This window comes from Marmota monax, unplaced genomic scaffold (genome assembly GCF_021218885.2).
Source record: "Marmota monax isolate L192 unplaced genomic scaffold, Marmota_monax_Labrador192_F-V1.1 WCK01_AAM20220418_F8-fsc00075, whole genome shotgun sequence".
NCBI lineage: Eukaryota > Metazoa > Chordata > Mammalia > Rodentia > Sciuridae > Marmota > Marmota monax.
The window spans coordinates 8,813,399-8,827,899 of record NW_026694772.1 but is presented as its reverse complement, the minus strand read 5'-3'; the positions used below and the strand labels follow the sequence as shown (position 1 = coordinate 8,827,899).

At 35.5% G+C, this 14,501-nt stretch overlaps 1 protein-coding gene across 1 annotated transcript in view; it reads left to right on the top strand.

Moving 5' to 3' along the window:
- The window catches only part of Pdk3 (pyruvate dehydrogenase kinase 3), a 70,576-nt gene extending 56,287 nt beyond the window's left edge, over positions 1–14,289 (top strand). The window contains exons 7-12 of the mRNA XM_046425315.2: positions 4,527–4,603; positions 6,013–6,114; positions 6,649–6,759; positions 9,821–9,934; positions 11,387–11,526; positions 13,597–14,289. Coding sequence (XP_046281271.1) covers positions 4,527–4,603; positions 6,013–6,114; positions 6,649–6,759; positions 9,821–9,934; positions 11,387–11,526; positions 13,597–13,627 — 575 coding nt within the window. The 3' untranslated portion in view covers positions 13,628–14,289. The remainder of the gene's footprint in view (positions 1–4,526; positions 4,604–6,012; positions 6,115–6,648; positions 6,760–9,820; positions 9,935–11,386; positions 11,527–13,596) is intronic.
- Positions 14,290–14,501: the final 212 nt, after the last annotated feature.

Sequence of the window (14,501 nt, the reverse complement as noted above, 5' to 3'; positions counted from 1 at the left end):
GGAGTACTGGGGCCCAGGTAGGTTAAGTACATATTAATATAGCTATCAAATGACAGAGTTGGGACTTGATCCCACTGTGACTTTGAACTCTACTATATGCTGTTATTAATAGCCTTATCCATTGACCTTGGGAACTGATTAGCCAGTTTTAAATACACTGCTACCTTTTCTTTTAAATGCATTTTTTCTGCTTAGCCTCCAATTCCTTTTTCATTCTTATAGGAGAACTATCTGAAAATAAAATTCCTCATGTCTGGGCTGGGGTTGTGGTTCAGTGGTGGGGCGCTTGCCTTACACATGTGAGGCACTCTGTTACATCCTCAGAACCACATAAAAATAAATAAACAAAATGAAAATATTGTGCCCATCTATAACTAAAAAAAATTTCCAAAGAATTCCTCATGTCTACATCAAGTTCTATTGGTATTTATTAAATGCTTCTTCAACTAATGGTATTTACAGCAATGACTATGTAAAATGGACACTTTATTTTTTTCTTGAGTCTTGAGCATGAAAAATCTGAACCATTTTTCCATTGACTTTTAAAAATGTACCCTTAGACAGAAAATTCATATTCTGTTTGTCTCTTATTTTAGAAAGTCAACAAACATCTATTAAGCATTCAATATTTAACAGCCACTAGACCCAGAATAAGAGAAGAGTCATGGACAGAAACATTTGACAAGGCTTTAAAAGGAAGGAAAGAAATCTAAACCATAATATTCCCAAAGAAAAGTGCAAGTAATTGAGCAGGCCTTTAGATGGTTCCCAGAGAATGCTGTTTAAACTAAAAAAAAAAAAAAAATCATACTGTAAAAGGTATTTTCATTTCCTTGAGATTTAGAATGAAAAGGTTGAATTCAGAGGCTGTTTATAAAACTAATCATGCCTTTTGGTACAGGATAGACTAAGCATTCAGACTCCATTAAAACAACAGTAAAGGAATCCAAAGAAAATCACCAAAGGAAAGTCGGGGGTTTTATTGGTGGACCACTATCTTAGTTCCTTTAGGTTGCTATGACATAAGTACCAGAGACTTAATGGCTTAAACAACAGATATTTATTTCTCATGTTCTGGAGAGTGAAAAGTTCAAGATCATGTTGCCAGTGGATTTGGTGTTTAGTGAGGGCCTACTTCATGGTTCATGGATGGCATCTCACTGTGTCTTTATATGGAGGAAGGGGTGTGGGAGCTCTCTGGGGGTCTTGTTTATAAGAGCACTGATACCATTTGTGAGGTCTCCACCTTCATGACCTAACATCTTCCAAAGTCCCCACTTCCTAATACTATCATTTTGGCAATTAGGTTTTAGTGTGTGAATTGAGGGGCATATATACTGAGTCCATGGAAACCACTAATCCTGAAAGAAGGTAACCAGGTGAAGTTATGCTGATTGATGGGACAGAGCAGAAACAACCACAAAGGAGAGGGCTACAGCAGAGGTGGGAACCAGTTTGCCAAATGTTTTCCTGGAGGAATCCTAGGAGAAGAGCTGGTGGTGCAAAGGACTAGAATGGGAAGGAAAAGCCAAAGGGTAGGTGTTAGCTGAAAGCTGGTCTAAGGAGGGAGCATAGAGGGATAATGGGGAGCAACTTGACTCTGTTGGGGCTTTGCCTGCCAACAGCCAAATAAGAGTACTTTGTTTAAGAACAACCTGGGAGCTGGGCATGGTGGCTCATGCCTATGATCCCAGTGGCTTGGGAGGCTGAGGCAGGAGGATTGCAGGCTGTAAGCAACCTAGTGAGGCTGTGTCTCAAAGAACACTGGGGATGTGACTCAGTAGTTAAGCATTCTTGAGTTCAATCCCAGTACCAATATGAGTTATGTTAATATGAGTGGTATTACTCCAAAGTAAAGCCCTCTTCATTTGCTGTCTGCTTGTCCTGAAGCCAATTGAAGTTTCTATCCAGTACACAGAGCTCCAAGTCAGCTTTCCCATGTAGGGGAGAGCCACGTGGGAGATGAACACTAACTACTTCGAATGATAAATCCAGTTCTTGATTCTTAAACAAGAACATTACAACTGTGGTGTGTCATGGTCAAAGCCAGTAGTAGCATGAGTGAAACATAAATGGCATTAAACTTATCAACTGTACTATTATTGCTAGAAGACCCTCCCCTTACCAAATTCTAAGAGAAAATTATTTCAAATCCAGAATTCTATAACTAATCCAACCTTCCAGCAGGTAAATCACAAAGATTGAGATATGTATACCTCATCCACACCTTTCTCAACAAGTGCTCTAACTCTGAGCTATATTCCCAGCCCTACACCTTTTTGAAGTAGGTTACCTGTTTAACTCAATGAAGTGTATAAGGTAGATAAAAAAGGGGGAAACATTCTAGAACTTCAATCAAAAACAATTTTAGGATGGTAGCTATGCAGCATGTTTGGAAAGCAATCAATTCTAATTTGAAAAATCTTAATAATTGATGGATACTATGCAAAAGAAGAAGCAGATGGAAGATCTTGGTGATGCAGTGATCAAAGCATGTTTCTTGTCCCGTTGCCCAAGAGGAGAGGCATTTCTAACTAGAAATGCTAGGAAAAAATCATAGCTGTGCAAGATAGACTAAGTATGAATATGAAACAACCTAAAAAGGCTAGCATGATGTTGAACGGTTGGAAGAATATAAAGAGAATCCATTTCACCTTAAGGCTGAGAGTGTTGTCCTCCAGTTGACGCAAGTCATATCATTGGGCTTGCAAGGGAAGGAAATATCATCCAGGTACATTGTTGTGGCTGCATTATAGCAGTTGACATGTATGTAGTTATAATTTGACCATAATACTGATTTTCAACTTTCTTAACCTATAGATGACATGCAGAATCGTTGTTTTAGGGCTACAGAACATAATGTAAATGTCAAACAAAAGATTACAGCAGAGGGCTGGTGTTGTGACTCAGCAGTAGAGTGCTTGCCTAGCACGTGCAAGGCCCTGGGTTCGATCCTCAGCACCACATAAAAATAAATAAATAAAATAAAAAGGTATTGTGTCCAACTACAACTAAAAAAATAAACATAAAAAGAAGATTTCAGCAGAAATAGCAAAGAGTAGCTGCCCAGGCACAGACAGGGGTAAGGTGGAAGAAGATAGAAGAACTACTTACTGCTTTTCTTCTTTATGAAATGGTAAGCCATTTCTAAACAGTACTAAATAATGTTTAAAATAACTTATCATAAAAGGGTTCAGGATTTAGAATCAAAAGCTCTTGTGAGCTGAAGATATAGCTCAGTTGGTAGAGTGCTTGCCTTGCATGAACAAGGCCCTGGGTTCAATTTCCAGCACCACAAAAAAGAAAAGAAAAAACGCGCTCGGGGCCTGGAGATATAGCTCAGTGGTAGTGTACTTGCCTAGCATGAATGAGCAAGACCTTATGTTTAATTTCCTCAAAAAAACTCTTGGGCCAGGTGTCCAATTTAAGCACCACTTCTTTTTTAAAAAATATTTTTAGTTGTAGATGGACACAAAACCTTTATTTTGTTTATTTCATTTTTTATGTGGTGCTGAGGATCAAACCCAGTGCCTCACGCATGCTAGGCAAGCGCTGTACCACTAAGCCACAACCCCAGCCTAAGCATCACTTCTATTACCATAGTCAGCCTCCTCAAAGCTTATTTGTTCACCTGTAAATAATACCACCTACCTTATGAGCCACGAGGCATTGTCATGAGTATTCAGTTGGATGATATGTGTGAAAGCTCTTCATAAATTGCCAAGAACCAAACAAATATTAGCTCTAATTTTTATTATTGTTATTTACATAACTAGAGGAGGTAGTTAGGTTGAAATTATAACATGGATGAGTACGTCTGTGTTTTTCTTGAGAAAGTTCATGCAGTTTTAATCTCTTAAGTGATTTCAGGTCATGAGGAGGAGGAAGGACTACATTTCTGAGCACCACCTCTCTACCCCACGCTGTTCTTTGTGGTTGACATAGGATTCAGTGTTCCTCAGATTTTCCTCAGAAGGTCCCTGATGTAAGGAGAAAAACTGTATGTCTCCTGGCATTTAGCTGCTAGGTACTAGTAGAGAAGTTACATGAACCTTACATTTTACTCTACAATATACCCTGTATATCATAACTTAACACAATTTAGTGCTGCTATTTAGTCTACTTCACCACCCCCTGTTCTCCTGTGGCTTTCCATTTCTCCAACTGACCATGGGTTGGTAGCAAGGGTGTCCTCCTAATTTGAAAAAATACAAAGTGATATTTGGATGACCTTACATAATGTTCAGAACATCATGACATAGATGATAATATTCCAGTTTTGCTCAACTAAATTTTGGAGTGCTTGAATGATCTGTCCAAGGTCACATAGCTGGTAAGTGAAGGAACTGGGTTTCACCCCAGGTTTGTTTGATTCTGCAGCATATGTTTTTGCTCATCACTGCCTTTAAAGGAGGAAACGTAAATTATCCTTTTATAGAGTTCTGTTTTATGTACTCAGAAAATAGAATGCAAACATCATTCTAGTTTTGGTCCTTATTCATTGACGGTTTTGTCTCTGTTTTCAGCCAAAGCACCAGACAAGCCTATTCAGGTAGTTTATGTGCCCTCACATCTGTTTCACATGCTATTTGAGTTGTTCAAGGTAAGTGGAATTTAAAAACATGGAAAGAAGTCTTCATTTTAAATTACTTTGATTCAGGGCATAATGGATTCATTAGATTAGCATAAGAAAAAGGTTTTGCATAACCATTCTAAAAATTCTATTTCTGATATCCTGTGGGTTTTATAATTTGTACACTGTGAGATGAAAAATTGCTGTGTACAGTATAGTTTTTGTGAATATTAGTACATATTGATTTTGAAACTTAATTGTACTTTAGAGACTTTACATAAAATCCATACTGTTTTTCCTTCAGTTATGAGATTAGAGATGCTTTTTAGTTTGCAAACCTGGCAAAGGCTTTATTGGTGATAGCCAGACCAAAATAAAAACATGTTTATGCTTATCTATTCTTTTGAATATTAACTGTGTTGGTGTATTAGTGGTTGTTCCAGTCTTGAGAGATCCTGTAACCCTTTTAAATATTTGAATTAATTCAGAAGATCCTCCAGAAGCAGAGAAGAAAGATGTGGCTGGGCTGAATCAAAAAGAACAAAAAACCAAACCAAACAAAATAATACAAACAGAAAAAACCCTCACCTCTTTAGACTCTATAGCCTAAGCTATTGCTTTTGTTACTTGGTAGTTAATGGCATTTACAGTGGTAGTATTACAGGCACAAGATCTTTGAGCTAAAATTTTATTTCTTCCAATGTGTAAAATACTAAAGTGAACACCTGAAAAATCAGTTATGCTGATTTGCTTCCAAAAATTAGAATGTTACTGATGTAACACTTTAAGGTGGAGATGGGCATTCAATTGTGAACTTCCTCTTCAACAGCTGTGGCTTTTTCAGAATTTCTTTTTAACAGATATTTCTTCTACTTTTTCTCAGTCAAATGATTAATTTTTGTGGAAAGCATGAATCCTTTCAGTTTTTCTCCCTTCTTTAGAGGAAAGGTGCTCTATAAATGCAGACTGATAAATAGGACTTAAAGTGCACAAATCAGCCTCTGCAGCCTCATTAGTTGTGATAAAAACATTTCTCTGGGTTGAGTTGAATGATTTAAATACCCTAAAGCAAAAAAAAAAAGGAAGGAAAGAAAAAATATTTAGTATGTTGGATATGGCTAAAACTTGATGTAAAATAAAGTGTCAGGAAATTTTTCCTTGATCTGAATACATTTAGCTAAGCTCTTTAGAGGGAAAAATAGCATATAAATCCAACTATATTTGCCCCCACAGAAGAACTTTCAGGTAACAATCTGGTGCTTGTTTCTTTTTTAAAAATTATGATTTGTGGGATTGGGGGAGTAGCTCAGTGGTACAGTGCATACTGTTAGCATGTTCAAGGCCCTGGATTCAATCTCTAGCACCAAATGAGTATATAAATAAATAAAATTGTAAATTATGAGTCATCAGTATGGTTGAAAAGAGTTTTATTATTTTAGAACTCAATGAGAGCAACAGTTGAACTATACGAAGATAGAAAAGAGGGCTACCCAGCTGTTAAAACCCTTGTTACTTTGGGTAAAGAAGACTTGTCCATTAAGGTAACTGCTTTATTTATCAGTTGATTTCAATAGTATAGAGACATTGAGAAATCAGAGGGAAGGGGAAAAACTGACATTTGTTGAGTATCTTACTTATAAATACAGTTATGTCATGATGCTTCTGTCAATGACTGCATACATATACAATGGTGCTTACATAAGATTATATTGCCTAGTCAGTTTAGTTTGTTTAAGCATGCTCTATAATGTTCATATGATGAAATCACCTAATAATGCATTTCTCAGAATGTATCTCTGTCATTAAATGACACATGACTGTACTGCACTGGATCCTTGGCTTAAGTTACCTAATTTAAGCTTCACTGAACAAGACCTCAATCCCAAGCATTTTGGATCCCACTGCACTATTATACCTCTTTTATTTTATAGTGTCCCCAAAGGAATAATATTTCTGTGGAAGTTCAAAGCCCTTATGCATTTTAGAGTACTTTAGCATATACTTTAATGAACTCATTGCCTCCTACTAAGTATAGATTGATTTCTCTTTTTTTTTAAATGTTTTCTACACTACAGATAAGTGACCAAGGTGGTGGAGTCCCGCTTAGAAAAATAGATCGTCTTTTTAACTACATGTATTCAACTGCTCCTAGACCTAGCTTGGAGCCTACAAGAGCTGCCCCTTTGGTAAGTAAACATTGAAAATGGCTTCTGAAGAAAAAGTCATTAACATGAGAGAAAGAGAAAGAAAGAGAGATAGAGAGAGAGAGAGAGAGAGAGAGAGAGAGAGAGAGAGAGAAAGAAACTGCCCATCTCTCCAGGTTGTTGAACTAGCCTCAACTAGACTGCTTCCTGTACAGCTTGGAGGAAGAAACTTTTTGCCTTGGCTTTCTTTGTGAGTCCTTTGGACTTAGACTGCTTCTCTAATTTGTCTAAGAAACACTCTGAGCTGAGTGCCTCAAATCCCAAATACAGTGAAAAAACATTTTGCTGTGTTAAGACTGCTTGTGAAGCGTCATTTACCACCTTGTGCTGTCCTAGGAGGGGTTGGAAGCTACCAGTGGGTGAGTGAGGGATCTGTGCAGGATGTATAACTGTAGTTTGGTCCTGGGTACTTTGGTGCTACATAACCATAGAGGTCCAAGTCTCCCAGAGCCTTTGAATCTCCACCATAAAATTTGTTTATATAATTAAAATGTTCAGTTATGAAAACATTAAATTTTTTCATATTAAATAACCTAAGCACAAAACATATAGGTGGTGTATGCATTTTCAGAGCCCTTTCTATTGCACTCCGGAAATAACCTTGAGCCCTATTAAGGCAGTGAGAAAAGCCTCTGGTTACCATGGTAGCAGTTAGATCCTGGTAGGGCCACACTTTCTTCCCCTGCTGAGTGTTTCTAATTGACAAACAACAATTGAACCCTTTGTCATTAAACACAGAAACATATCTATCAGTCTGCAAAATGGTTCAGGGTGTAAATTAAGTTTCATTTTAAAGTCCTACCTGATAAGCACATAAGATTATATTTTATTTGTATGAATAAAATCAAACACTTTGCATTGTTTATTTGAGACAGAATTTGTTAACTCAGCATGAGGAAAGCAGAGAGGAAGTCATTTATATAGGATTCAGGAAAAATTTATGAAAGATCAGTTTGTGAAAATTTGTGAAAGATCAAAAGCATTGCCTTGACCAGGTTCTGGTACCTACTTAAATAAATATCAAAAGAAAAAAAGGCACTACAAACAAGTCTAGAACCTTCTCCAATCATTTAAAAGGAATATGAATTGTCTATTCCAGGTCTTAAATAACATCCTGAGGGCAGCAGTTATGTCATAATTTTCTTCATGAAACTGAGGAATTGAAGCAAGAAGACTTAATATACGTACCTACTCTCTCATTGTGTAGATGAGGAAATAAAGTTAGTACCTTGCCCAAGGTCACTGAGCTTGTTAATGGTAGAGCTGGCTCTGGCTACATCTGTGTTCTTTCTAGCATAACATATGGCTTCTCCTTTTTATTTTTATTGTAGATGGACAGGATACTTTTTATTTTACTTATTTATTTTTATATGGTGCTGCTGAGGATTGAAACCAGTGCCTCATACATGCTAGGCAAGCACTCTGCCACTGAGCTACAACCCCAGCCTTGGCTTCTCTTTTTGAGGAAATATTTACTCAAGTGTCTCTCCCAGTTAGTAAACTTCTCAGCTTTAATATGGGTTCATGCATACGGACTACTAGAAAACATAATTTCCTCACTGAACAACTTAGAATTTTACATCTCTGTGCCCTTGACACATGGATTCTAGGTTGGAAGAGTGTGCACCCAACTAACTCCTATTGATGCTTTAACACTCTGGGAAACCTTCCCTGAACTTTTGCAAATCCAAGGTAGAGGCCCCTCCTCTGTGATCCTCAGGACTCTGGGCTTTCCTACTTCCTCATAGTGTTCTCAGCTGTTCCCCATTACACCTGAGGGCAAGCACTAGCCTTGCTTGAATACAGAAGTAGATTCCCTTGGGTCTCTTCCTGAAGTATACTGATTTCTTTGCTGTGGTTTCTTCTGTCATTAAGGATAGGTCACGTTCAGGGACCATATTCAGCCAGTGTGACTTAAATGATAGGTGTATTCTGTTACCCCACCCTTTCAATTAGGCCCAACAATGAGGAAGATATTGAAATGTTAGAAAATGGAAGAAATCCATGTAACTTGGTAAAATTGCTACTCTTAGTAGCCATGATACCTGCTTCCATTTCTTTAGATTTGCTATGTGTTTTGCACTGTGCCAAGACTTTACACTTATTTTATAATTTAATCCTTAAAGCAGGTAAGCTTTTTATTACATGTTTGAATGAGAAAATAGTCTTAAAGATATTGAGTTAATTTCTCAGTTGCACAAAAAAGTAGATTTCAACTTTGGTCTGAATCTGAAGCCCATGGGACTGTGACTATGGGTATATTATCCTACTGCCCCTCTTTCCTTAACCATGTTCATAGATTTAATCAGAGGTGATGGAACTGGATGGGATAGCATCTCCCTGCACCAGACACCCATGACCAACACAAAAGTTACTGAATTTAGTCTCAGTTATTCTTATTGTTCTCACCAATATCTGAGATCTTTAAAAATTACCTCTTTCTGACCATCAGGGTTCCGTGACATAGAGATACAGGAAGGTACTAAAATATTTTCTTATTTCTAAAAATATATGAACTATAATATATTAACATATTGTAGCATTTACAGAACCTTGGGAAGTAGCCTCCCAGGAAATTATTTTCTTTTCAAAGTTTTAGCCTTGTTACTGGTAGATGTGAACTCTGGTGCTATTAATTTTCACTTCACAGAGCAAGAAAATCTGATAATGGAACTTTGAAATGAATGTGGTTTAGTTTTTTCACTAAAGCAAATTCCATATCAAATTTAAAACGTGCTTAAAATCTTACTTTACAATGCCAAAAATTTAATCAAAAATTGGAACATTTCTGTTATTATCCAAACATGTGAGAAATGTTTTTGCAGGGTGAAAATAAAGAGATTTACCATAGATAAGCATGTGTGTGTGTATATATATATATATATATATATATATATATATATATATATATAAAATTGTAAAGTTTGAATCAATAATTCATTTGATTTAAATCTGAATCAGTAATTTATTTTTATCTTCTCTCAGTGGTCCTCATATGAAGCATTGTGCCTGTCTCACTGTATTAATTTTCTTTTCTTGATAGGCTGGATTTGGTTATGGTTTGCCAATTTCTCGCCTGTATGCTAGATATTTTCAGGGAGATCTAAAACTGTATTCCATGGAAGGAGTGGGTACTGATGCTGTCATTTATTTGAAGGTACTGCATATTTTGTTAGTATGATCTTCACTTTTTAATGCTATAAGTTCTAATAACTCACCAATGATGACTAGTACTATACAATCACTTCAGATTTACCTCCATTTCACATGAAAACCATGTTGTACCTTATCCTTGATTTTATGCTCAGATATAGCAAAACATTAAACATGGAGATGTTTAAGTATTAAAATATTGTTTTCAAAACCATAGTTCCAAATTTTGATTTTTTAAAATTGCATGTCAATTGAAGACCTAATTTTAAAGACAGATTTTTCAATAATTTGAAGTTGTTTTATGTTTTGCTTTAAAAATTTGCTAGTTTTCCCTAATTATAAAAATTCAATAATAATACATATAGCTCTTCTCATTTGTTGTTGGTGGTAGAATCTCTTACCTAAACTCTGAAATATTTTTTTAGTATTTCGAATAGGTAATATAGGCACATTATAAAAAATTAAAGCTACAAAAGGAAGAACTAAGGGCCCTAAGCCACCATTTCTCTTTTCCCAAAAGAAGTGCCAGTTTCTTATGGATCCTCTTAGAGTTGAGTCTGCATTTATAAACGATTAATCTTTTTCCACATAAATGAAATTTTAGCACCTTGTTTTTATTTTCCAATATATCTTATAAATCTTTCCTTATCAGCTCATATAGAAATGGCTCATTCTTTTTTCCTCTCTTAATACCTTTATTTTTAAAAATTTTTATTTTTATTTTTTTCTTTTTAGATATACATGACAGTGGAGTATATTTTGACTGATATATGGATGCTAACATACAACAAGAGGGGGGGAAATAGGAAAGACAGTGGCTCATTCTTTTTTAACTGTGGCTAGTATATGTGTCATCATAATTTAGCCATTTATTTGAAGTATTTTTCTTAGATGCCAGTGTTTCTAAACGATGTGATTGGTTGGTTTGTTTTGGTGTTGAGAATTGAACTCAGAGTCTCCTGAATGCTAAGCACACATTGAACTACATCCCCAGCCTCTAAATGATGTGATATTTGGTATTACTTGATGGCATATGTTTATAAATCTGGTAGGAATGAGACTTAATTTCTCCTTGGGCCCTTTGGGTGAACAGCTGCCTGGTAAACCATAGTCCTGGTTTAAGAACATAAGTCAAAACAATTGAATATCTGAAAGCAGTATTAGCTGAATTGAAATGTATTTTGTTCTAGTCATGTGTACTTTATTCTGACTTTAAATAACTAAACGTTTTCAATCCTTTAAAATAGCTTTAATTTTTTCCTTGCTAGTCTAAGTAAAACTGCTAAAATATAATTTTAATATAATTCCAGAAGTATACATTATAGTATCTGATGTTTTAAATAATAAAATTTGGGTTAGTATTTCATGTGAAAACAATGGCACCCTAGACCTTTGAGAGAGATATATATATATATATATATATATATATATGTATGTATTTTTTGTTTTCCAACAGGCTCTTTCAAGTGAATCATTTGAGAGGCTGCCAGTTTTTAATAAGTCTGCATGGCGCCATTACAAGACCATGCCTGAAGCTGATGACTGGAGCAATCCCAGCAGTGAACCCAGGGATGCATCAAAATACAAGGCTAAACAGTAATGTAGCACTTTGATTTCCATTGTAAAGGATCTGACTTGTCACTAGAATGTACCAGCCAGAAGATGAGAGATACTTTCCCCCACCAGATATTCTTTGAGGTTTTATCACTGGAAAAACAAAGTGACCTGAAGAGAAAGAATGATGGGAGCAGACTATTTACCTCAGAACGAAGGATAGCAAGAATTAGGTAGCCAGAGTCACTATTTCAATAGTGGTCCTCCTGTTCTAGGAAACCTTTCACTGTAGGTAGAGTTATTAGCAACAGTGAACAGGGGTTTATCCTGCCATGAATTTTATTTAAAAAGTAATAAATTTGCATTTCGTTTTCATCCCTAGAGACAGAAGAATGTTTAGAGAAATTCTATAGGTTGAAACTGAAAAAATGAAGAATTTAAAATTATCTACCAAGATAAACAAAATGTGGTATATCCACACAATGGAATATTATTTGGCCTTAAGAAGGAAGGAAATTCCCTCATGTGCTACAATATGAAAAGTCATGCTAAGGGAGATAAGCCAGACCCTTAAGGACAAATATTGTATGGTTTAACTTATATCAGGTACTTAGAGTAATCCAGTTCATACAGTCAGAAAAAAAGAATGGTATTTGCCAGAGAGTGGGAGGAAGAGGGAATGAGGAGCTGTTGTTTAATAAGTAGAGTTTCAGTTTGGGATAATAAGAAAATTCTAGATAAAGATATTGATGATGGTTGCACAAATTATTGCCAGTGAACTGTACACTTAAAAATTGTTAAGAAGGTTAAGACCTATGTTCTGTATAGTTTATCATGATAAAAAATTGAAAAAGTTGTCAGTCATAGAATAATAACTGTCATTATTTTATATTAATTAAGGAAAATAGTCCAATCTTTGGTTTTCAGATTTGTTTTTATTCTGACTACTCTTAAGCTCCAACTTTACTAACAAGAGTAAGGATTCTGTTTATTTAATTTAAAATAACCTTTTGTTAATAGAAAAGCAGCATTCATTGTAAACAATTAGAAAACATAAATGAGTGAAAAAAGCAGAAATCACTGTATTTTCACAACCCACAGATTGCCACTTGTTGCTGTCTTGTGTATGATCTTCAAGATAATTTGCTAATTGTACTATAAACATATTTTCCCAAAATGAGATCATACAATTCATACCATTTATAACCTGCTTTTGTTTTATTTAAATATCTCTAGTTTTCCATGTCAACAAAATTTCACCTCATTAAATTCTCCTGATTTGTTCAACTTGGGATCCATTTCAGCACCATAATACATCAGGGTAGTCTCAAATTGCTTTTAATCTAGAAAAATGTCCCACCTAGATTTGGTTGATTTCTTCTTTGAAATATCACTTAGTTTATTCCCCATTCCCATATTTCCTGTAAACTATAAGTTGATTGAAAGTCTCAGTGGAGTTTTGTTTTGTTTTCTAGAATACTCCATCAACGTATTGCAGAATTACATGATGAGACCCATGATATCTTTTTGATCCACCATTAGTGATGTTAAGATAGACCATAATTTAAGTGTTGACTGTCCAAAAATATTGTCATATTTTCCCTTTTTCACCAGAAAATCCTTTATGTGGTGTTATTTTGGCACTTTACAAATGTATATTTATCTATTTGCCTGATGGTTTTTACCCTAATTAATAATTTTGGCTCAATAAGGATATCCACATTCACCACTTTTATTCAACATACTACTGGAGGTCTAACCAGACATTAGGCAAGGGAAAAAGTAAAGGGCTTTGAAATTGGAAAGGAGAAGTCAAATTGTCCCAAAATCAATTATCTTATTACTGTTTGTAAAATTATGTTTTTTAAAAGAAAACTCCTTTGTCAGTTATTAACTAACATTTCCCTATAAAGTAAAGCTCTTTCTCCAACTCAGGCCATTTAGGTACCTTGAAGTATACTTCGTCCAGTGAGTACTGGTAACCATAGAAAATAATTATGAATTAAAGCAAGGGCTTTTGAATTACCACCATAACTAAATGCTCTAAGTGTTGCTTAAAATAGAGATTGTGTTCATAAACTCACTATGATATTCCCAATATTTTCTTTATAGGGACAAGATCAAGACTAATAGAACTTTCTAGAGACTGAATGCTCTGATCCTCTCTGTGAAGAAAGATTGTCTTCTCCAAGTCAACCAGAGAAATTTCTTTCACCAACTCTGAGTGTGGCACCATAGTTATTCCCAGTGCTTGAATGTGTGTTTTCTCCACACCAGCTGGACCTTTTCATGGAGCCCTTCCTGTAGTTACTTCAACCAGATCTTCCACTAAAGTAGTAACTTGAGTAATTTTTCATGGTATCTTGCTGTGATGTGCTTGGTACCTGCCACAAAAGAGCACAGAGCCTCATTAGAGCCCTCATGTCCTCATATTCTCTATCTCAATATGGTAGAGTCTGATGTCTAAAGTCTTTGCAGAATTTTGAGCTCCTTCCCCATTCCAGACATAGCAGATCCTATTATTGTTCTTTGTGACCAAATACCATTTTGTCCCAAACCTCCTGCTTTGGCCTAGGGAATCTGGAAGTGGAAGATATCAGCTGAGAGCACATTTTGATAATTCAGTCCCAGGTCCTTTCCTCTCTCATATGCATCCCTCCTTTCTCTGATTTAGACTTTGCCTTTTCTATCTAATTGTATTCTCATTATGCAGTATGATACTTTTCATGTTATTTGATATGTTGATTTTATTTTAAAATTCATTTGTATACTACCATTCCATTGATTAAAGCATTCCAAAAGTTGTGTTGGAATTTTTCACTTAACAGCTTGGTTTCAAAGATCTTAAGTGAAAAACCGCCTTCTGGCCAATATCAAGCTTCTAATGAGTGGAAAGTGGAATTTTATGCTCTGTGAAAGTATTGCCAATTTGATACTGTACCTTTATCATATTCCTTTGTTGTCTTCTAAGGAATTGGAAGTTTGTGTGTAATGCACTTATCCATAGGGAAAAGTTC